Here is a 21,329-nt window from a genome sequence, read left to right as displayed (position 1 = left end):
GGGTGAATAAGAGCACGATTACCATTTAACTAGCACTTATCCCACCAGATTGTGAGAATCTTAGCTCTGGCTCTCCTGACCTGCTCTTGGTGGTCCCGTTGTGTGCCAGTGTGGAGTGGTGGAAAAAACAGTGAGCAGCTGAAGGTCAGAGGCCTATTGACAGAGGTGGGTTTCCCCTCCCATTGGGCACCAAAGGGCATCTTATCCAGGCCTCCTTGGAGGAAAGGATGATTGTTGTGATGAGAGGTGGGGAGGGGAGGAGAGGAGAAAAGGAGGAATTAGGGCAAAGTGCACCAGCCTACCTTCAGCTGTGGCTTGGGTGATGGGGAATTCTTGGAGCCCCCTCCACCCATGTCTGAAGCCAATAGGATGGGTGTGGGACTAGCACCAGCAGGAGGTTTGGGGGGCAATCGGCTGGGGCTGGTCTTTAAGTTGTTGGCAGAGAAGCTCTTGCTGGTCTGTTGAGCTCCCCCCTGTGCCTCCCCAGTGGAGCTGGCCAGCTCGCTGGAGGAAGGGAAGGAGGAGTTGGTGGATGGGCTGGCTGGGGGTGCGGGGCTCTCACTGAAGGAGACGCTGGTGAGCGGCATGTCTGAGCTGGAGATCTTGGAAGCAGCCGGCACATGGACCGTGGGTTCGGAGGAGCTCTTGGGCACTGAAGCCTCGTTCGGGTCACCCACGGCCTTGGCTGAACACTCGGAGTTGATGCTCTCAAGGCTGAGGGCAGGTGACGGGGCGGAGGAGGATGGCTCCGAGTGCGAGAGCCTGGAGACGGGGTGGTGAACTACAAAGAAAAGAGAGGTCAGAGGGGAACGTGAAGTAACAAATGCCCCCCACTGCTACCATCCACAGATGGGAGGTTGCAGGAGGCACCTTCAGGGGCGAGACCCGCGGGGTGTGGGAGGGACTCACTTAGGGGGGAGGCGCTGGGTGCGCGTGGGGCTGGCCGTTTCTTTGTCTTGGGGCTGCTGGTGGGGGTGATGCCGTACCAGGGATGAATGGGTTTTGTTGTGCTCTCACTCTGGTCCTGCTTCGGCGTGCTCTTTGGTGTTGCGTTTTCCTCCTCCTCATCCTCAAAGGGATTGTAGGGTTGGGGTTCCCTGCTGGCGGATCTGCTCTCCCTGCCCTTCACTTTCCCCTCTTCTTCCCCATCCTCCTCTTCCTCTGAAGCCCTGGTCGGAGTTTCCCTGCCACTGCCTGGCGGGGGAGGAGCCGGCTTTCTCTTGGGCTCTGCCTGGACCAAGGCAATCCACGGAGGGTCTTTTGGTCTGGTAGCAGCTCCCGCTCTAGTTGAAGAGAAGAGTGGGATCAGGGAGGGTGGGGAGGAGATGAGCAGGTCAGAGAATTCATGGAAGGGGGAATTCACAACAAACCAGGTAGGACATTTCCTGTAAGGGGGAAAATGTCTGGCTAGGGCTGCCCCTGCCTTCTCTCTGCAGAGCATTCGCCTCCAGGGACAGGTAGAAGGTACTCCCGGGCATGTGGGTTCACAGGCTGGGGGGGCTCTAACCTTCTAGCTTCACTAACGAGGCTGGGCACAAGAGATCTGTGTGCTCATGTCACTGTCTGGCAAACAATAGCAACTGGCCATTCCCAGGAAACATGGCCCCTCTCCCATCCCCCATGTCGCCCCACTGCAAGAAAGATGAAACCATTTCCCATGCTCAGTGGACAGACATGCTGCTAGTGGCTGGGGGCCGAGGGGATCGTAAGAGAATGTTCATTGGGATCTTTGCGCTCACTGGCTGAGCTGGAAAATTGCCCGAGTCACTTCTATTTACACCCTAAGTTGGAGAGCGGGGCTCAGTGGGAACAGTTGCCTGGATCAGTTTTCAGCCAATAATCAGCACAAGAAAACGTCACAGGTGCCCAATTCCCCCCCTGCTCGCCAAGGCAGGTGGGGTGCCTTTACTCTTTATGTGCCCCAGTTTCTCTCTCTCTCAGAAAGGGGGACAATGACATGTGCCAGCCTTTGCAAAGTGCTTGGAGATCTATGGACGAAAAGCACTTTGTAGGTGCAGAGTACACAGAAGAAATCCCCCCCCCCAGGAATCTTCCCCAGTGGAACATTCCCCCAGGAGGCCAAGCATTTGCTTCTCCCCAGTTGTTCGGTGTTGCCAATTCAGCGGGGCTTGGCTGGAACCCTGAACACATCCATCAAATACCAAACGTGTTTCTTGCCCTTCCACAGCCCCTTGCATGTGAAGATCTCCAAGCGCTTCACAAGTCTTCCTGAATGGCACCTCCCACCCCCCTGCGAGGCAGACACTGCATTATCCCTGCCCCGCCCCCCGGGGACAGATGGAGAAAGGATGGCACAAGGAGGAAAGGGCCTTGCTCTAAGCTAGTGGTTTCCAAACAAGGGTTGCAGGAAGGTTCTAGACGGGTTGTGGGCCTGGTGCAGAGGAGAGGCCCTGGGAGGGGAACTGGAGGGCAAAGCCACCCTGCATTCATCCCACAGTAGCAGCTCCTAGCTCCCTGTACCAGGCGTTGCAAACTGCATGGAGTCTCAGCGCCACTCCGGTTTGGCCCAGCTGCCCCAAATCACAACGCCTGCAGTGGAGAGCTGGGCCCAGTCCCACAGGACAGGAGCCTCCCCTGGAGGGTGTGTGGGGAATGGGATGTTCTCCAGCTCAGGTCTCTCCCCCTCTCCCCCCCCCCCCCCCAAGGCCTCCGCACCAGGCTGGGATTAGGGTGGGGGTGCCAGGCAGAGGGCGCTGCTGAGGGTGGTTGGTGCCCTCTCGGCAGGGCGAGGAGGAGGCAAAGGACGCTGGTCTATGATTTTGCCCTCTCCCCCTCCCCCACGGGTGGGTGACAAAATGGAATTGGTGGGTGGGCTCAGTAAAAAGTCTGGGAAGCACTGCACCAGCCCACATTGAGCCTCAGTCTGGAAAAGAACGGGTCTCATGAATCCCCTCCTCATATCTTAGCCATGAGGCCCTCCCTCCCCACTGCCAGCTGATCTGCCAGGGTGGGGTGGGGCTGGCAGGAGAGTTCAGGAGTTAACCGTACCCACAATCCCCCCTTCTATATGGTTTTGGGGTGAGTGGCAAGCGAAAGGACGTACCGATCGGAGGAGGTGGGTCTCCCTCTTGGTTTGGGGACTGGGGGACCGGGTTCAGGTACCCTACCTAGACAGACAACGGAAAAGATACAGGCCACACTGTCAGAGAAGCAAAAGGACATTAGGCAACAGATGAAAAGCTCGATAGATTTCCTGCTGTCTTCTGACTCCTCCTGCTCTCTGCAGATCCCACAGCATTTTTCCCTTCGCCATAGGGCTGTCAGCCCCAGCACCCAGGCCAGGTTCCAGTCTGGGTGATTATCCTGTTAACCAACTTATCCCCTGCAGCTTCCCTCACTGCCCACCTCCTGCAAGCCGTGGAGCAGCGCTGGGGAAACTGGCGATTGTGCTCCCCGGGGAGGGTGAGCGACCCCGATTGAGGCACTCTGTCACATGCCTTGACATCTCCTGAAAGACTTGAATGCAGCATAGCACTAGTCTACCAGCCCTAGCCGTGCTACTCCACCCCTTCTGGGGACAGCTGGCAGATTAAGGCTCAGTGATGGAGACCAAGGTTCAATCAGAGATGGGGAGGGGTTCAGTTTGATAGGGGCCAGGGAAGGGCATCTCTGAGCCTCATCAGGGAGGGATAGAGGCTTTGCTGAGCTTAAATCAGCAGCACTGCAATGGGGGAAATGGGGCACACGCCGCCCTTGCGCCTTCTTACCGTTCACCAGGCCAGGCCCTAGCTCAGAAGCCTCACTCTGCACATTGGATCTAGGCCGAGGGATGGGGTGAGAGTTTGGTGGTGATGGGGTGACTGCGTCAGCGCCCCTCCTTGGGGCAGGGGTGGGACGAGTGTCCTTCATCTGTCCGTCCAGCGGGCTGGCTTTGTCCTGACTGGGCACTGGTGGTTTGCTGGGGAGAGGAGGCCTGGGTGGAGTTTGGGAGCAGGGGTCAGAGCTGGGCGTTTTGTTCTCTGCACGGGCAGTGGACGTTGCTGTCTCCGCTCCATCAGGTGTGCGGACCTTCTCCACTGCGCCCGCCTCCTCCTCTCCTGGTGGGTGGCTCTCTGATGCAATCGCCATGGATATTTGGACACCATCTTCCTTCCCCTCTTTCCCCTCCAAGGAGGGAACATCCTCGCCCACAGCGGCTGCTCCAAACTCAGTCCCCTTGCCCGGGTGCTGCAGGTCAGGGCTGGGCCTGCCCTCCGTCCTCCCTCTCAGGCCCAGCTTGCCACAGTGCTGGGTGCACATGAAAGTGCCCGACTCCGGCCCAGGCTTGTAGGATCCAGGGAGCAGTGTGCTGGAACATTCCTTACACCTGTGAGACACAGAAACGTTCCTGAGAGGATGGGCAAGGGCCTTCTATAGGAGAGGAGATTTAAACAGCTGAGGGAGGAAGGAAGGTTGGCCATGTGGTTAGTGCATGGGACTCAGGAAACCTGGGTTCAATCCCCAACTCTGCCACAGACTCCCCGGGCAAGTCACTTTGCCTCTGTCCCTCAGCTATAAAATGGGAATAAGAATCCTGCCTTTCTTTCATCCTTTGCCATATCTATTGACACCGTAAACTCTCCAGGCCAGAGCCTGTCTCACTATGTGTTTGAACAAGGCCCTCTCAGAACTACTGTAATACAAATCAATCATAAGGAAGTTAGCCCTGCTCAGGCTGGGAAAAGGAGACAGAGCTATGTACAATGAGAGTCACACAAAGAACCCAATCAAGCACTCCCATGAGAGCTGAGCTGCTTGACTCCTGTTTGTTTCAATGCAGCTGGCGGCTGTAAGTTTAACTAAGTGTCATGGCACTCAGGGCTCTTGTACTGGCATCTGGTTTATATTGAAATCTAGAGAAATAAGCCCAAGGATGAGGTGGGACACGATGAAATTAAAAGGCAGCGAGTTTAACGTGGATAAAAGGAACTATTTTTACCTCAGTTGACCCATGGAACTCACTGCTGCAAGATATTACTGAGGCAAATCACTCAAAACAGTCAATAAAGTATGAGAAGATTGTCACACTGGCTGGACTGGGGGAGTGGGGGCATTTATTATATTATTTAACACCAATATGTCAAAATCATAGTAATTCATGTGAGATATGCCATGCCAGGTACTGTTAGAAAGGCTATAATGTGCTAGGTAAGATGATAATGTTTATGTTCATGTGTTATATGTGTAATGGAAGTTATGGATATGGTTGAGATATCTGTATTTCAAATTGTGCTGTGTCTGGCTACACCCCAGACAGGATGGCTGCAGAACAATAGCCGGCTTAATGGGCCATTAAGAAATTCACAGGTACAAGGGACCAGGGAGAGAAGCCAGGGATATACCTGATGAGTCACCAGGACTTACTCATGTGACTGTGGACTCCATTTTGGTTCCTGTAAAATTCCACAAGCGGCATGGCATAGACCAAAGGACATAAAAGGAAGCTGCCCGGGATCCATTTTGTCTTCAGTCACCAGTCTTACAGTCTACCTCTGGATTAACTTATCTATAACAACTGAACTGAAGCTGTGAAACAAAGGACTGAGACCCATCCAGGTACCAGATGTACACCAGAGGGACTATACAAGCCTGCAAACTCCACAATTCTTCTAGAAACCTGATATATATGGACTTTCAAATCATTTGGATGTATCTGATTGCTTTAATCCTTTAACATTTCTCTTATAGTTTGTTTCTTTCTTTTTATAATAAACCTTTAGTTTTAGTTACTGAAGGGATTGGCTGGCAGCGTGGTATTTTGGATAAGATTTAAACTTACATTGATCTGGTGTTGTGGCTGACCCTTTGGGGTCAGGAGAAACCTTTTTGGTAAAGAGCATAGAGTTTAAATAACTGGTTTCTTTACTGGACCTAGAGGCTGATTGGGAGCCGGAGACTGAAATGCAGTAAAGGGGGCTGTGTGTATTTTTGTTTTGGGCTTCTTGATAACCAGTGTGGGGAATCAGAAGCACAGTTTGTGGCTGGTTGGGAAGTCTGACTTTAGCGTCGCCCACCAGTGCTGGGAGAACCTGCTCTCCTTTTACAGCCTGCCCTGACCTTGGCATTCTCAGGTGGCTACCCTAGGCATGAAAGGATCACAAAGATGTTAAGTGGAACATGTAGGGTAAAGTTACCAAGGTCCCAATCCTCAGTCTCCAGGGCATACGATGGCCATAGGTAGAAATCCTCTCCCTGCCATCATACAATATCGCACGAGGACGTGTATTAGTGTTTGTTTTGCCTTCCTGTGAAAGCACCTGACATTAGTCACGGGGTGGGGGTGGTTTACCTGAAGCATTGGCGGTGGTATAGTTTGCCCTCGGCCAGGTAGCGCTGAACCAGGTGGACATGCCGATGGCAGGCTGCGCAGGTGCTGCTGAGTGTCGTGCGCTGGGATCGCTCCGCCAGGCCTTCGGCCACATCATCCTGAGGCAGAACACAAGGTGAGGGCAGACTGGAGGGGCAGCGATCAAGGAGACAGGGTGTACTGTGAACGGAAGCTCTCTGGGGCAGGGACTGTCTTTTACTGAGCATCTGCACAGCGCTCAGCACGTGGCCCAATCCCGACTGGGGCCTCGGGCGTGATGGCAGTACAAGAAGAGACATCTGCTCAGCAGCTGATCTTCAGGTCTAGCCCCACACAGAAGAGCGGGACAATATACAGGAACAGCAATTACCTCACCCCCCACATTCAGGTTGCAGCCTAATCACTCCCTGCCAATCCTGAAGAGAACGTGCTGTCCCAATCCCCCGGCGGGCTCCCTGAGCCCGTCCCAGAACAGAAAGGACATCCTCACCCCCTTCCTAGCCCTTGCCTGATCCAGGAGGGGGAAGAGGTGAAAGGGACATTTCTAAACCCTACCCAATCCGGGGGCTGCAGCTCCAGCCCTGGTCCATCCCAGGGAAGAGATATCCCTGCCTGCTGTTGAATCCTGAGTCAGAGGGTTGGGAACGGAAGGGGAATCCCCTGCCCACACCCAATCCCAGAGACTGCGTCCTTGCTCCATCATCAAACACAGGAGGGCCCTTTGGTTTACCCACTTCTCATGAGAAGTGGGTGAGTTACACAGGAGTCTTTGGCTTCTCCGAGAGCCCTCTCGCCCTGCACACTGCACCCTCTTCATTGACTGAGGCATGTGGTGAGCAGCATTTAATTCCCAAGACCCCTAGAGAGAGAGAATTCTTTCTGTTGGACCCTTCTCCCAATGGATCCCACCACAAAGCAAAACACACAACAGAACACACACACACACACACACACACACACACACTCATGTCCCAGAGAATGCAACAGACAGTCCTGTTTGGATGCCTCATTGTGCCAGATGCTCACTCAGATGCTCTCATGATGAGCACAGTACCCCAAAGTTGAAAGCTGCAGTTAACTTTGCTTCAATCCATGAGGTACCTGTGGTGACAGGGTGCTCTCAACTGCAGGCACAGGCCTCTTGTGAGCTGACAGAGGGGGTGACAAGGCAGCAGCCGGGTGCCTCATCGGTGGAGGGACTCTGGCTGTGGAGAGAGAGCAAAGGTGAAATCAGCCACTGACAGAAGCGGATGATTCATGAAAAGCACATGGTGTAGGCAAATCATCTGGTTTCATGACCCAGAATGGGACCTCAGCACTTTTTGCACCTTGCTACCTATTCTAGGAAGGAGGGAGGGGCATGGGTTAATGGTTTAGCCATGAGACTGATAATCAAGAAGCCTTGCATTCTAATCCCAGCTCTGACAATGACTCCTTTCTGCAGCCTTGGGCAAATCACTCACCGCCTCTGTGCCTCAGTTTTCCCATCTGTGAGATGGGGTTAACACCACTTAGCTATGTCACAGACTACTGAGCTGATCAGTTAGATCATGCTTAAAGCATGCAAAGCAGTGGGTAAGTGCTAAGTATTATTACTAGCCCCTGGGCCTCATGCTCCTGAATGCAGATCACAGGATATGACAAAATTCCTACTACTTCCAGGGCTGACACTCACTGACACCTGGAGGGAGGGGAACACCTGTAGTCTGTTAACACCTGGAGAGAGTCCTCAGACTGGACACAGGGTCTCTCTTGAGAAGGGCTGGTGTACATGTTATACAGGAGGAGGTTTACTATAAACTGTGATGGGCTGTAACCTGGGGGATTAGATCAGTGGAGTGGAGCTAGGAAGGAGCAGTGGGAAGCCCAGATCTCTTCAGGAAAGATGCTCTATTGGGACTGAATCCCAGCCAGCAGCTGGCACTAAGCTTCTCATCACTCCAGTTCCCCATGCCCTTTATGCATTGTCCAAGTGGGATCAGTGAGGACCAGGTACCATCCAGGGCACCCTGAAGTACAACAACACCTGCAGCTCCAATGTCTATCCCCAAAGGAAGATGGAAACAAGGGAAAATCTGGATGCTCTCTCCCCACTAACTTCCTGGCCATGAGACCCGCCTGCCCTCCCAGCTGTTGTTGGGCTAGGAGAATGGTGATTAATTTAGGAACACTTTCTGCTAACTCAATGAGGCCACATTTATCCCACCCCCAATCACTTCCTGACGTGACACATTCCAGACAGAGACAAGGAAGCACTGGGTTGAAAACAGGAAGCTGTGATGAGCTCATCACTAGCCACGTGGAGAGGGACAGATGACCCTGCCACAGTAAGACATTGCAAAAGCATGGCTGTGTTCCCCTTAAACAACATAGAGGGGTATGGGTGGAAGCTGGAAGACTAGGTCATAGATCTCACCTTGGCTGGGGTTGGTGAAGTGGTTGTAATACTGAGACACGTAGGTCATGATGCTGAGGCAATCAGGGACCCTCATGGAGACCATGTCATTGGGATCCAGCAGGGCAGGGATCCCCAGCTCCTGCTCTGCCAACTGAAAGGCCTGTGGGAGTTCCAGAGAGGGAGGAAAGGAGTTAACACTGAAGCCCACTGAAAAACAAAGGCTCATGGACACATGGGTTTGTTGGAATCTGGCAGTCAGGAACTGGTGAAAAGCTTGCACATCAGAGGAAACAAAACACAGGGATGGTTAAGTAATGGAGGTGCCCTTATTCTCAGAGACCCTCCAGCCCTCACCCCCCTCCCATCTCCTCTCACCCCTACTACACCGCCCAGTGCGCTTGTTCTTCCATCTTTCCTGCTCTTCCCATGAAGTCTCCTCATAGTTACAACCTGAGGGGGATAAAGCAAGGAGTTGAGTCTCCAGGGACCATTCCACTAATAATGCGGCAAGTAGTACTGCGTGTGATGGTAGTTTCAGCCACTTGCCCCACTAGGACCCATACTACCATCCCCATCTCATCTTCAGAGAGGAAGAATGATCTTGTAAGGCACGGAATGGGGGCTGAGGGGTCAATTCCCAGCCCTGTCTGAGGCTGCCTGTATGACCTGTGGCGAGCCCCGTAATCTCTCTGTACCTCGGTTCCCTTTCTGTGAAATGCGGACAACACTGCCCTGCCTCACAGCAGTGCGATGGGGCTATATCCCTTAATGTTCGCAGGGTGCTCAGATACTACTGGCAGGGGGCAGATAAAGTACCTAAATGGACAGATAAATTCATACAGGCCACTCATGGTCAAACAGGACACCTGCCAGCCATAAATAATGATACACAGGCCATTGCTGGTCTCTGCAGTGCCACTGAAGTTTCCCCAGCAGACGGATGTGTTGCCCTCACTGCAGCTAATGTCTACTCTTGCTGTTGCTTCTCTGGCAGGGCAGCACAGATGTCTGTAGCTGACCTACTGCACCTTTATCCTGAGATAGGATTGCTGAGGCCTGCTACTTTGCCACGCAAGTGTCTCACCCAGCATTGGCAAAACAAACCCCCGAGATAACATAAAGGGGCTCACAAATACTCTACATGCAGAGCCAGAGAGTAGAAGAGCTAAGGGTCTAGAGCAGTGGTTCTCAACTTATTTACCATTGTGGGCCACATATGTAGCTCTGTGTGTGTTATGTGGGCCACAGCCACACAATATATACACACTACCTGTATGGCCCTGAGGATGTCACATGGGCCGCAGCTATGTGCTGACTGGACCCGGGCCACTGATTGAGAACCACTGGTCTAAATGGATTGACGGCAGAAGACAGAGCAGGGCTAGGATCCCTTTGTGGGAGAAGAGTGTGAGTGGGGAGCCCTGAGACTGAATGAACCCCAAATGCTGAAGCTCAGTTCCCTGTGGGTGGGAGTGTGTAATTATTTTGGGGGAACCCCTAGAATCCCCTACTGATCCTCTTGACTTATTTTCTTTTGAACCCAAGCATTCCACGAGTCCTGATGATACCTACATTCCAGGACTCCTTGTCTTTCCAGCTCTCCCTCAGGTCAGATAGTCTCAGACCGCTTCCCCTCTCCATTCTCACTGGATTACTGTTTACACTCACTTGGTAGCCACAAGGGGAGTCAAGCATGTTCCACCACTAGCCCCTCAGGCCAAAGGGAAACGAATAAGCATATTTCTCCCACCACAGTGAGCACCAAACCTCAGGGCTTGCTGGAGGTGATGGGGATGGGCAGACGGGCGGTGAAGGGAACACTGCTTCACTGAAGTGGTATCATTCCCAGAACACCATATTCAGTACTGTTCCGTGGAAGGCATTCCGGGGATCATGGCTTCTCCCAGAAGGTGGTGGCTCCATTAGGAACCACACCACCTCTGGGAACATCACTTCACCAGAAACTGTGCTGTCCTCAGGAATGCCACTTTCCTAGGATTATACTTCCCTCTGGACCACGACTCCCTCCTCGAGCATGATACTTCCCTAGGAGCCGCTTCGGCTGTGGTTTGTGTGCATCTAGCACCTTCGCTGTGCATCCCATCAATCAAAGCTTGAAAACATCTACCAGACATTTTCTTGCCCAGACACGAAAGTCCACCAGCAACAACACCCGGGTGAGAAGCCTGGCACTCCTGCTACCAGCAGCTGGGAAATGTGAGGGTGCTTGGGCCTACAACCAGGGTGCTGTCCCTAGACCATGCTCAGGGGCTCCATCTTTTATGTCAGCCTCTGGCTAGTGTCTGATAAATGTGAAGCTCCCCCTCAGCCATACCTTTAGCTGCTGAGAGACAAGAGGTTTCTGTCTCTTGGTTCTCCTCCAGAGCCTCCAGGCTGCTGTGGAAGAGGGTCTCCACTAATCTAAGCCAACCCATGCCTCCTGGCTGTTGCAAGGAAGACAGAGAAGATGAGGCTACTGATTTTCTACCCTACTCCCAGCCTCTGATTTTTGGGCCATCCTCCCATCAATAACTCCACTGCCTGACTCTACTGCAGATGATAGCTTTTCCAAGGAGCATCCTGAAATTGACATGAATCTGCTGCCCATGAGGCTGGGAACAGCAGCTGTGAAACTGACCCGACTCTTGTTAGCTTCATTCTTCAGCTGTTTGGCAAAGTTCAGAACAGTAGGGGCAATGGAGCTGTCAAAAAGATGCTGTATTGGTTTAGTCATTTCCCACTCGGAACATTATTTTGACAATGACATGAACCAGAAGCTTATATTTTCTTTAATGCAAGCTTATGCTGTGTGGAAGCAGATACTTCAGGTCCCCTCACTCACCCAAGAAAGCTTCTGCCTTATCCAGTGGGAATAGATTTTTCTAGCGCTGTATAGATGACTGCCACTATGTCCTCCAGCCCTGGAGTGCACTTTATGCCAACATTGCATGCCAACAATATCACGTGTTATTTCCTATGTCCAAGACTCCCTCTTTCCCTCATGCAGGGCATCCCAGGGACTTACCAGGTGGTTGTTCTCGTAGACATTGTCCTTGGAGAGTGAATCAAAATCTCTGAAACAAGAAAGCACAGAGGGGAGATATGAGAAAGACACCACAAACAGGCTCACGGGACAGCCAGTACTACAGAGGCATTTCAATAACAAAAAGCAGAATTCCCAGACAAACCAAATCTTTGTTAAAGTAGATTTGACAGGGAAAGATTCCGTAAGAGAACTTTGTAATTTAAAAAAACACAAAGGGCTGAAAGCCAGGAAATTCAAACTTTATCATCATCATCTGTATTCCAATAGCATTTAAAGGATCCAACCAGTATTGAAGCCCCACTGTGATCAAATAGAAGATTTAAGATTACACCTCAAAAACACCCCAAACTTGGTGAAATACAGAAATGCAGAAAAAGGGCCCTAGGCAACCCCAGCTCTCCCCTCATCTCCCCAATACTTAAGCCCCTACGAGGCAGATGTTCGTCAAATATTATAGTATTGCAGCTAGATGAAATGCTAAACACTGGATGTCTTGCTGACTCAGCCAAGAATCTAGGCATCTGGGAATATTTTAAACCCCAACATACTCTGGCATTTCACATGCAGCTGCAGACATCTTAAATCATATCCAGTGCAAAGTATCTGTAGCCTATCTGCAAGGATTTAAAATATTCCGTGCCAGAGGAGGCCCAACCAGTGTGGAGATAATAGGATTAAAATGGTTGTAAGATTTCCAGTACCTGGTGTGAGGGAAATATAGGACAGGAATTGGATCTATCTGTGGTGTGCATGTTACAGCACCTCCCAGCTGATGATCTCAGCATTCTTTACCAAACAATGAACTCAGCATCACAGCACACCTGTGAGGTAGGTAAGTATCATCCCCATTTTACAGATGAGGACATAAGACCAGAAATTAAAGGATAGAATCAGCCACTCTTACTTACATTCGGTACCTTAACCCAGGAGGAGTCTTACTGGTTGTGTCCACACTAAGCAAAATGTCCTCATCATTACTGCCCCCAGTTTAGCTCTGCAACAATGCTTATTGCAAAGACAGCAATAAGACTATGCCCAGAATGAGGTACTACTCAGCATGAGGAAGGATGCAAGAAAATCCTTCAGTGACTTTCCCATGGTTGCACAGGAAATCTGCAACAGAGACTGAAATAAATGCCGTTCAGTCTCTGACACAGCAAAACTATACTTCCTCTGCTCAGAAGCAAAACATCGGTGTTGCTGTTCTCATCGAAGACCGGTGAGTTGGAGGCTAGACTCTGGTCAAGCAGGTGGCACATACATAGTAGGGGGATAGACACATCCGTCTGTTAAGCATTGTATCATGTAATGGAAGCATGTGGGAATACAAAGGCTGAGTTAAGTTATTTGATGCAGCTTAACTCTTAAGTTCCATATTTGGCAATTTTTTTCTTTCAGTTATAACCTTAACTTTGGATTTACTGGCTCACAGCTGTCTGTGGTTTTTTTAAAGATAATGGTCCACTCAGGTGTTTTCCCTGTAAATATTTAAACTAAAACTAAAACTTTTTTGGTCTGGGAACTCCCTTTGTTCTGTTTATCTTAAAGACAAGTAGCTCAGCCACAGGAGAGAAGTGATACAGACCAGAGTGAAGGCTGACTGGAGTATGTTAACTCCGCATCTCCCTTTTCTAAAACAATGACCATAACTTGAATTTCCTAGCTTTCCTTGTGTACATGATTGGCTTGGAAACTGAGCACTGGTTCTGCTGGAGTTTGGATGCTTCTCACTGGCCAGTGCTAGGGTTACTACAAAGCCAGACAAATTCAAATTAATCTTCACCCCTAGCCCTAACCTCTCCTACCAACTCAAAACCACTTTATTCAGACAGGCCCATTCTGCTTGGGTGGGTGGGATGTGCATGTGGAAAGAAGATGATGATGAGCATTATCAAGTGATTGGGAGTGCGAAGACGCAGATTTCTTTGCTAGTAAGACAAGGTAGAAGGGTCTCAAACTTTTATTGAAGAGAATGAATTCCACCAATACCATTTGGTCTCCTCCCTCAGATCTATATGGTGAGAAACATAGCATGCAAATGATGGGTAGGTTTCAGCACGTCCATCTCTTTTCCTGTCCATTACATTTCCTTTTACTGCTCCATAACATGGCATCTGGCCCTGAGGAACCCAAATTCTGCTCCTTGGCACACACAACAGCACCCGGGGAGGGAGGAAGTAACACAGATTGAGATGAGGCTTTGCAGTGCTTGTGTGTGCTGCTGGTCAGTAAGCCCCCAGGAAAATACATCCCTTTATCTTTATTTGGCGACTCCTGGATGGAAATACCAGAATTAGAACTTCACAACTATCTGGCACCTGGCTAAAAACATAAAACTACTTTAGCATCACTCTAATGTAGTGGTTCTCAACCAGGGGAGCATGTACCCCTGGGGGTAAGCAGAGGTCTTCCGGGGGGTACATCAACTCATCTAGATATTTGCCTAGTTTTACAATAGGCTACATAAAAAGCACTGGCGAAGTCAGTAAAAACTAAAATTTCATACGAACAGTGACTTGTTTATACTGCTCTATATACTATACACTGCAATGTAAGTGCAATATTGAAATTTCAGTCGATGTATTTTATAATTGTATGGTAAAAATAAGAAAGTCAGCAATTTTTCAGTAGTAGTGTGCTGTGAAACTTTTGTATTTTATGTCTGATTTTGTAAGCAAGTAGTTTTTAAGTAAGGTTAAGCTAGGAGGTACACAAGACAAATCAGACTCCTGAAAGGGGTACAGGAGTCTGAATAGGTTGAGAGCCACGGGCCTAATGCATTTTCATAATATTTGGTTCATGTAAACACTGTCCTGATGAAGTATCTGTATTACCATTCCTCGTTATTAAATCAGTTTCCTGGAAGACATCCCAGTAGAATGATTGCCCTGATTCAGCAAGTCCCAACGAAGCAGAACACATTTGGAGTCATAATTTCCATGTATATAGCATCTTTCATCCCAAAGCGCTTAGCCAATTATGTAGATACAGCAGCAGCAGTGGCCTCCGTGATTTAGGGCAAGAGTCAACAAAATACTGGAAGGCAGGGAGCATTTTGTACAGCAAACACTAAGGCAAACTCTTATACTCTTCCAAAATACGTTGTGGGCTCTTTAATGGCCACACATAGCAGGGAGAGCTTTTAAGACCTTGTTGGAAAAATCTACACAGCAAACTGCATAGAAACTGAGAGGAATGGTTGAGCTGACCCTGCTGGGATTTGAACCAGTGACTCAAGGCAGACTCAATATTTCAGACCTGATGTTGCTGATGTCCCTCTTCTTGCTCTCATTTTCAATGTATATCTGCGTCTCTCTCTCTCTCCACTGAAAATGCCTTGGCCAGACACTGACCTATTCTTTCACTCCACAGGCTCTATGGAAAGCAGCAGTGCAAGGACATGGGAAGAGATGTTCATTCTCCCACACGCACAGCTGCTTCTTGCTTCGCCAAGCTGCAAAGGGAGCCTACTAAATACTTACATAGTGCTTTAGATTTTCAAAGCACTGTCCAAGCATTAGCTAATGAATCCTCCCAGGCCCCTGTGAAGTAGGCCTGGATATATTATTCCAGTCCTACAGATGGGGAAAAAAGAAGTTGTGTCTTGCCCAAGGTTTCACTCGTTGTGGCTTTGCCGCAGGCTGACCCCAAATCTCCAGAATCTCAGCCCGGCCCTCAGCCACAAGACTGACCTTTGTTGCCCATTTTACAGATGGGGGAAACAGGCACAGCAAAACTGAGTGACTTGCCCAAGGTCACAAAGCCAGTTGGTGTCAAAACCAGGATTAGAACCCACATGCCTTCTATGATGAGATGACTGGCTCAGTGAATATGGGGAAAGCAGTGGACGTGATATATCTTCACTTGAGCAAAACTTTTGATACAGTCTCCCACAGTATTCTTGTCAGCAAGTTAAAGAAGTATGGGTTGGATTAATGGACTATAAGATGGATAGAAAACTGGCTAGATCATCAGGCTCAACAGATAGTGACCAATGGCTCGATGTCTAGTTGGCAGCCGGTAACAAGCAGAGTGTCCCAGGTGTTGGTGCTGGGACCGGTTTTGTTCAACATCTTCATTAATGATCTGGAGGATGGGGTGGATTGCATGCTCAGCATGTTTGCAGATGACACTAAACTTGAGGGAGTGATAGATATGCTGGAGGATAGGGAGAGGATACAGAGTGATCTAGGAAAATTGGAAGATTGGGCCAAAAGAAATCTGATGAGGTTCAACAAGGACAAGTGCAGAGTCCTACACTTAGGACAGAGGAATCCCATGCACTGCTATAGACTGGGGACCAACTGGCTAGGCAGCAGTTCTGCAGAAAAAGACCTGGGGTTACAGTGGATAAGAAGCTGGATATGAGTCAACAATATTGCCAAGAAGGCTAATGGGATATTGGGCTGCATTAGTAGGAGCATTGCCAGCAGATCGAGGGAAGTGATTAGTGCCTCTATTCGGCACTAGTGAGGCTTCATTTGGAGTACTGTGTCCAGTTTTGGGCCCCCCCACTACAGAAAGGATGTGTACAAATTGGAGAGAGTCCAGCGGAGGGCAACAAAAATTATTAAGGAGGCTGAAGCACATGACTTATGAGGAGAGGCTGAGGGAAGTTGTCTTATTTAGTCTACAGAAGAGTGAGGGGGGGATTTCATAGTGGTCTTCAATTACCTGAAGGGGGGATCCAGGGAGGATGGAGCTAGGCTGTTCTCAGTGGTGGCAGATGACAGAAAGAGAAGCAACAGTCTCAAGTTGCAGTGGGGAAGGTCTACTTTGCATATTAGGAAAACCTTTTTCACTAGGAGGGTGGTGAAGCACTGGAACAGGTTACCTAGGGAGGTGGTGGAATCTTCATTCTTAGAGGTTTTTAAGGCCCGGCTTTACAAAGCCCTGGCTGGGATGATTTCTTTGGGGTTGGCCCTGCTTTGAGCAGGGGGTTGGACTAGATGACCTCCTGAGGTCCCTTCCAGTCCTAATCTTCTATGATCTCTAAACTCCCAGTCCTGTGCCTAATCCCACAGACCACAGTGCCCAAGGAGCAAATTGCTTAGGCTCATATTTTTAATAGTGGCTACTGAGTTTGGGTGCCCAACCTGAGATACCTTGGTCCAGATTCTAGAGGTGCTGAGCACTTACAGCTCTCATTGCTTTTTTTAGACGCTCATTGCTTCCAAAAGCCTTGTCCCATTTGCCTGAAGCTTTCCAGGATAGTGTATCCATGCCCAGCATTAAGATCCCACTTGTGGGATTTCAAATTAATGGGGCTAGTTTTGCTGGAATTAGGAGAGTTCAAACCTGGAGCAAGAGTGGAAACTGGGTTCAACTTCAATAATGGCAAGAGACAGACTATGGTCTCTCCAGAATTTCATGAAAAGGGATCACACCTCTCTTTGCAAACAGTTGCCTCTTCACACCCAACACAAGTAAATCTCAACTGGTGGCACAGCAGCTGTTCTGAGCTGAACACTCAGAAACCCTCTGCAGCAAGAGCATCTAGATAATACCCAGGCAAGGTGCTTTACACATAACGGATAGATAAATAAATAAGATAGGCACAAATTGAGACACTCTAGCAGCAGGAGAAACTCTAAGGCATGAGTTCCATAACTGAGCGCCATCCATATCCGCACAGCTGCTGCATGCATAGGCTGTTTCACACCCTGATGGAGCTGGAACAGGGTACAGCAGAACCTCAGAGTTATGAACACCAGAGTTATGAACTGACCGGTCAACCACACACCTCATTTGGAACCAGAAGTACACAATCAGGCAGCGCAGCAGCAGAGACCAAAATAAAACAAAAGCAGCAAATACAGCACAGTACTGTGTTAAACGTGAACCACTAAAAAAATAAAGTTTAAAAAAAAGATTTGACAAGAGAAGGAAGCTACCAGGCCTTGTTTCATTTAAATTAAGATGGTTGAGAGCAGCATTTTTCTTCTGCATGGTAAAGTTTCAAAGTTGTACTAAGTCGGTATTCAGCTGTAAACTTTTGAAAGAACCACCCTAACGTTCTTTTCAGAGTTACGAACATTTCAGAGGTGTTCGGAACTCCTCCAAGGTTCTGCTGTAGCACATCAATGCGTGTGTCTCCAGAACATCAGGGTCTCTTGAGTTCACACCATTGCACTCAGCACAAGCAGCAGCACAATTGTGCGAAAGCAGCTGGAACAGCCCATCACACTGGAAGCCTGTGCAACTGTAGAAGGCTATTCACAATTACCAGCCAGATCCTATTACCAAGAGGATTGAAGGTGCTTTACAAATACAATTTAGAAGAACAGGTGGAATATTTTTGCTACACTGTCTGGGATAGTTATTACTCCATATCCTTGAGTTTCCAAATCAGGACCTGCTGAAGTGGCTGAAATCAGATGAGACAGCACGCTCCTTGGCCACCCCTGTAAAAATCCTTCTTTAACAGGCCATGTCCTTGTAAGGCCCTAGGTTTGTCTTTACAATACTGTTCACTCCACTTAACTGACATGCCAGAGGACATCTGCCAGAGAACAGATTTGAGCTCACTGATACTTAATTAAGAGCAATGACTGCTGCTTAAAGATGGTAATTCCATTTAATGAGGAAGCCTTCAGATGGCTTAGCGGTGCCTACTGTAGGGTTTTGGGGATCTAACTTTCATGCTGGCCCTCTCGGTTTGCTTTTCAGTCCCTCAACAGCCAAGATAAATGCATAATAAAATCGGTATGAATGCTGCTCATCCCTGTTTTAGTTAGCCTCTTCCATGCCAGCTACTCATGCTGAGCTTTGTGCAGGTGACTCCTGAAATAGACAGGCAGTTGACTTAGTCTCTAGCCCACCTGTTCAGATAGCACCTTCTCTTAACTACATCAGCCTGTTCTGTAATCGGTTGGGTGCTCCAGCTCCTCAGCCGCATTATTACTAAAATAGTGTCTCCTCTTAATCAGGTGGCAATCTTCATTGGGACAGAAGGAAATCCAGAGGGCATCTAAACAAAAGACTGTACTAAGCAAGCTCAGCTGGGGTGGTAAAAAGAATGCCTTGGCTGAGGATGGAACATCACAGAGGATGCAATGCTGTGTGTCAGATATAAGGGACTTGCCAACAGGTGAGAAGAAATGTGTGTACTGAGGGCAAGGGGAAGGCATCAGATCACTAGGCGAAGTGAAGACTGGAACAGATGGGTGGCATGTTTCCGAGCTGGCCACACAGAAGCATGCAGCTTATGGGAGGAGTGGGAATCCTGAAGAACAGATTCATCTCAGCTGCGTATTTGGCTATATGCTTTTTCCAGGAGGAGAGCATCACGCCCAGCAACACCATTTCAAAACTCACCTGTCTCTCTCATTAATCTGTCTGTCAATCCATCTCCCTCCACCAGAGCCTCCTGCAGAAGGAGTGCAGACTGAGAACACTAAATTCCAAGCCATTAGCATGGTGGGAAGCCCAGGGGCTATTTTCCACAGTCATCACTAGCTTCTGGCTGTTCAGTGCAGCATTATACTAGTTAAGGCTGCACCTGGCACTCCCCTAACCGAAGATCAAAAAGTCCTGCACTGAAGCAGCATGCCCTCCTCCCTGGCATTTATTCAGACTAGGAAAAAGCAGAATCAGCACACAAACTTCCTCTACTGAAAAATATGCACATATATAGAATCAAAGGTGCCTATGAAGGACACCTGTTAGGTAACATTTGTCCATCCCTCATTCCTGGCCAATGCAGGATTGTTTCCTACAGCATTTTCTCCAGTGCTTTGTCCATACATGCTGCATTTATAAACCATTGTTGGAAAGGAAGAATCTTATTGACTGAGACAGTCCTGGGAATTTTCAAAATAAATGCAAAGATGCCTTAGCCAACACAATAGTGCATATCAGGAGCTGCAGTAATACGGTATATGCCCATTTTGGGGAGGATAGGGCAGGGGATGGTGTTAGGAACATCACTTCTCATTCACTTCCTTTTGTCCTGGTCAGACTATCCCTCTAGGATTTGATAGTGACAGTTCCAGAGATGAGGGTATGGCTCTTTCCCCAAGCCTGACTTATTTTTACATATTTTTTCAAATAAGTGAGTGATTTGTCCTGTGATTAGCACAGGGGACTTGGAATCAAGACTTCTAGGTTCTATTCCCAACCCTGCCACTGACTGGATAATGTGGACAAAGTCACATCATCTCTCTGTGCCTCAGTTTCTCCCTCTGTAGAACATGGGTAATAATAATTAACAAATACACTGAAACTGAAACTTAACTCCTAGTGTTGACAAAGTGTTTTCAGATCCTTGGATGAAAGATCTTGGATAAATGTGACATATTATTATTATTAAATTCCAAGGGATTCGATTCTTCAGATGCAATAATAAATCTGAAAGAACCCGGTTTGCAGCCCAGGAAAAAATTTAAAGGAGCTCCCACACACGTACACCCAGGAGCCAAGTCTCCAAGCAGCCCACCCACCTCTTTAGCTATTCTTCCGCAATCCCCACCAATGGCTCTAAACGCCTTGTCTTGCGCTACCCCTCTGGCCCAGCTCTCCCTACTCTCCTTAAATCCCAGGACAAAAAGACGCACCTATATCCCAGGGAGGCAGCGCATGCCGGGTCGCTCCCCTACCGTGGGTGTGAGGGGCACCTCCCCTATAGTAGCCCAGGTCTGAGGATGGGTCCTTGGTGCCTTTCCCCCTGTCCGACTCCCACATGGAGCTGGGGGGCCCTAGGCAGCCCGCTCCCCTCTATCCCAGGGCTTTTCCCATGTCCCTGCCCCTCTGTCCCCCGCACAGTGCCCACCAGTCCCTCAAGACTCCTGAGTTCCGGGTGCGGCCTGCGTCCCCCGGGTAGGGGTCGGGTCGGTGGTCAGGCGAGCCCGGCGCTGCTGGGCCTGGTCCCGCTCCCAGCCCGGTACTCACAGCAGGTCGGGCCGGTGCCGGTGCAGGATGGCGCAGAAGGCCAGGCCGTCGCGGAAGGAGCTGCTGAGGTCGCGGATCTCCACGCCGGCGTAGCCCTCGCACTGGCGGCGGCACCAGGCCTGCAGGGCGCCCCGGGGACCCGACATCGGGGCGGATCCGGGGCTCAGGGCGCCGCCGCCGCCGCCGCCGAGGAGAGCCGCATGGGGAGGCGGGCTCCGGCTCGGGCCTGGGCAGCTCCCGGGAGCGGCGTGCGGGCTCCTGTCCCTGCGCTCGGCCCCGGGCAGGGGGCTCCGCCTGCGGGGCGGCGATCAGGGCTCCGCTGGTGCCGCGGCCCCGCTGCGCTCCGTGCCCCGCCGCGGCTCCCCGCTCCCTCCAGTCCTACCCCTTGCGGGCGCCGGCTGCGCCTCCCTCCCTCCCCGCGCCGCGGCGCCGGGCTCTGCTCAGACCTGTCCCCGCCGCTTCTCCGCCCTGCCCGGCCCCGCACCCGGCTCTTCCTCAGCCACAGCCCGAGCCGCGGCGGAGACAGAGGGTCCCAGCCTGGCGCGGGGCCATGGGGCAGGGCCTGGGCGCTCGGCATGGGAGAAGGGGGAGTGTCCCGCACGGAGAGCCGGCGCCTGTGTCCAGCTGGCCCTGCGCACGGTCGCTGTCTGAGCACGCCAGGGTCTCTCTCTGCGGGCAGCCCGGTGCCA

At 50.3% G+C, this 21,329-nt stretch overlaps 1 protein-coding gene across 2 annotated transcripts in view; it reads right to left on the bottom strand.

The window, feature by feature from the left end:
* MICALL1 (MICAL like 1) overlaps positions 1 to 21,329 on the bottom strand; it is a 27,848-nt gene extending 6,519 nt beyond the window's left edge. The window contains exons 1-9 of one of the 2 annotated variants that reach the window (XM_067559464.1): positions 21,087 to 21,329; positions 11,731 to 11,779; positions 8,724 to 8,865; positions 7,409 to 7,512; positions 6,290 to 6,426; positions 3,729 to 4,327; positions 3,065 to 3,128; positions 910 to 1,283; positions 303 to 781 (exon numbers count right to left, since the gene is read on the bottom strand). In XM_067559464.1, the coding sequence (XP_067415565.1) occupies positions 303 to 781; positions 910 to 1,283; positions 3,065 to 3,128; positions 3,729 to 4,327; positions 6,290 to 6,426; positions 7,409 to 7,512; positions 8,724 to 8,865; positions 11,731 to 11,779; positions 21,087 to 21,217 (2,079 nt within the window). In that variant the 5' untranslated portion in view covers positions 21,218 to 21,329. Of the gene's footprint in view, positions 1 to 302; positions 782 to 909; positions 1,284 to 3,064; positions 3,129 to 3,728; positions 4,328 to 6,289; positions 6,427 to 7,408; positions 7,513 to 8,723; positions 8,866 to 11,730; positions 11,780 to 20,640 lie in introns of both variants that reach the window. The other variant, XM_067559462.1, reaches the window with a different exon arrangement.

This window comes from Emydura macquarii, unplaced genomic scaffold (assembly GCF_026122565.2).
Source record: "Emydura macquarii macquarii isolate MOO-44397 ecotype Brisbane River unplaced genomic scaffold, CSIRO-AGI_Emac_v2 contig_2205, whole genome shotgun sequence".
Taxonomy (NCBI): Eukaryota; Metazoa; Chordata; order Testudines; family Chelidae; genus Emydura; species Emydura macquarii.
The sequence above is the reverse complement of the archived record's forward strand: the minus strand, read 5'-3'. Positions and strand labels throughout refer to the sequence as shown.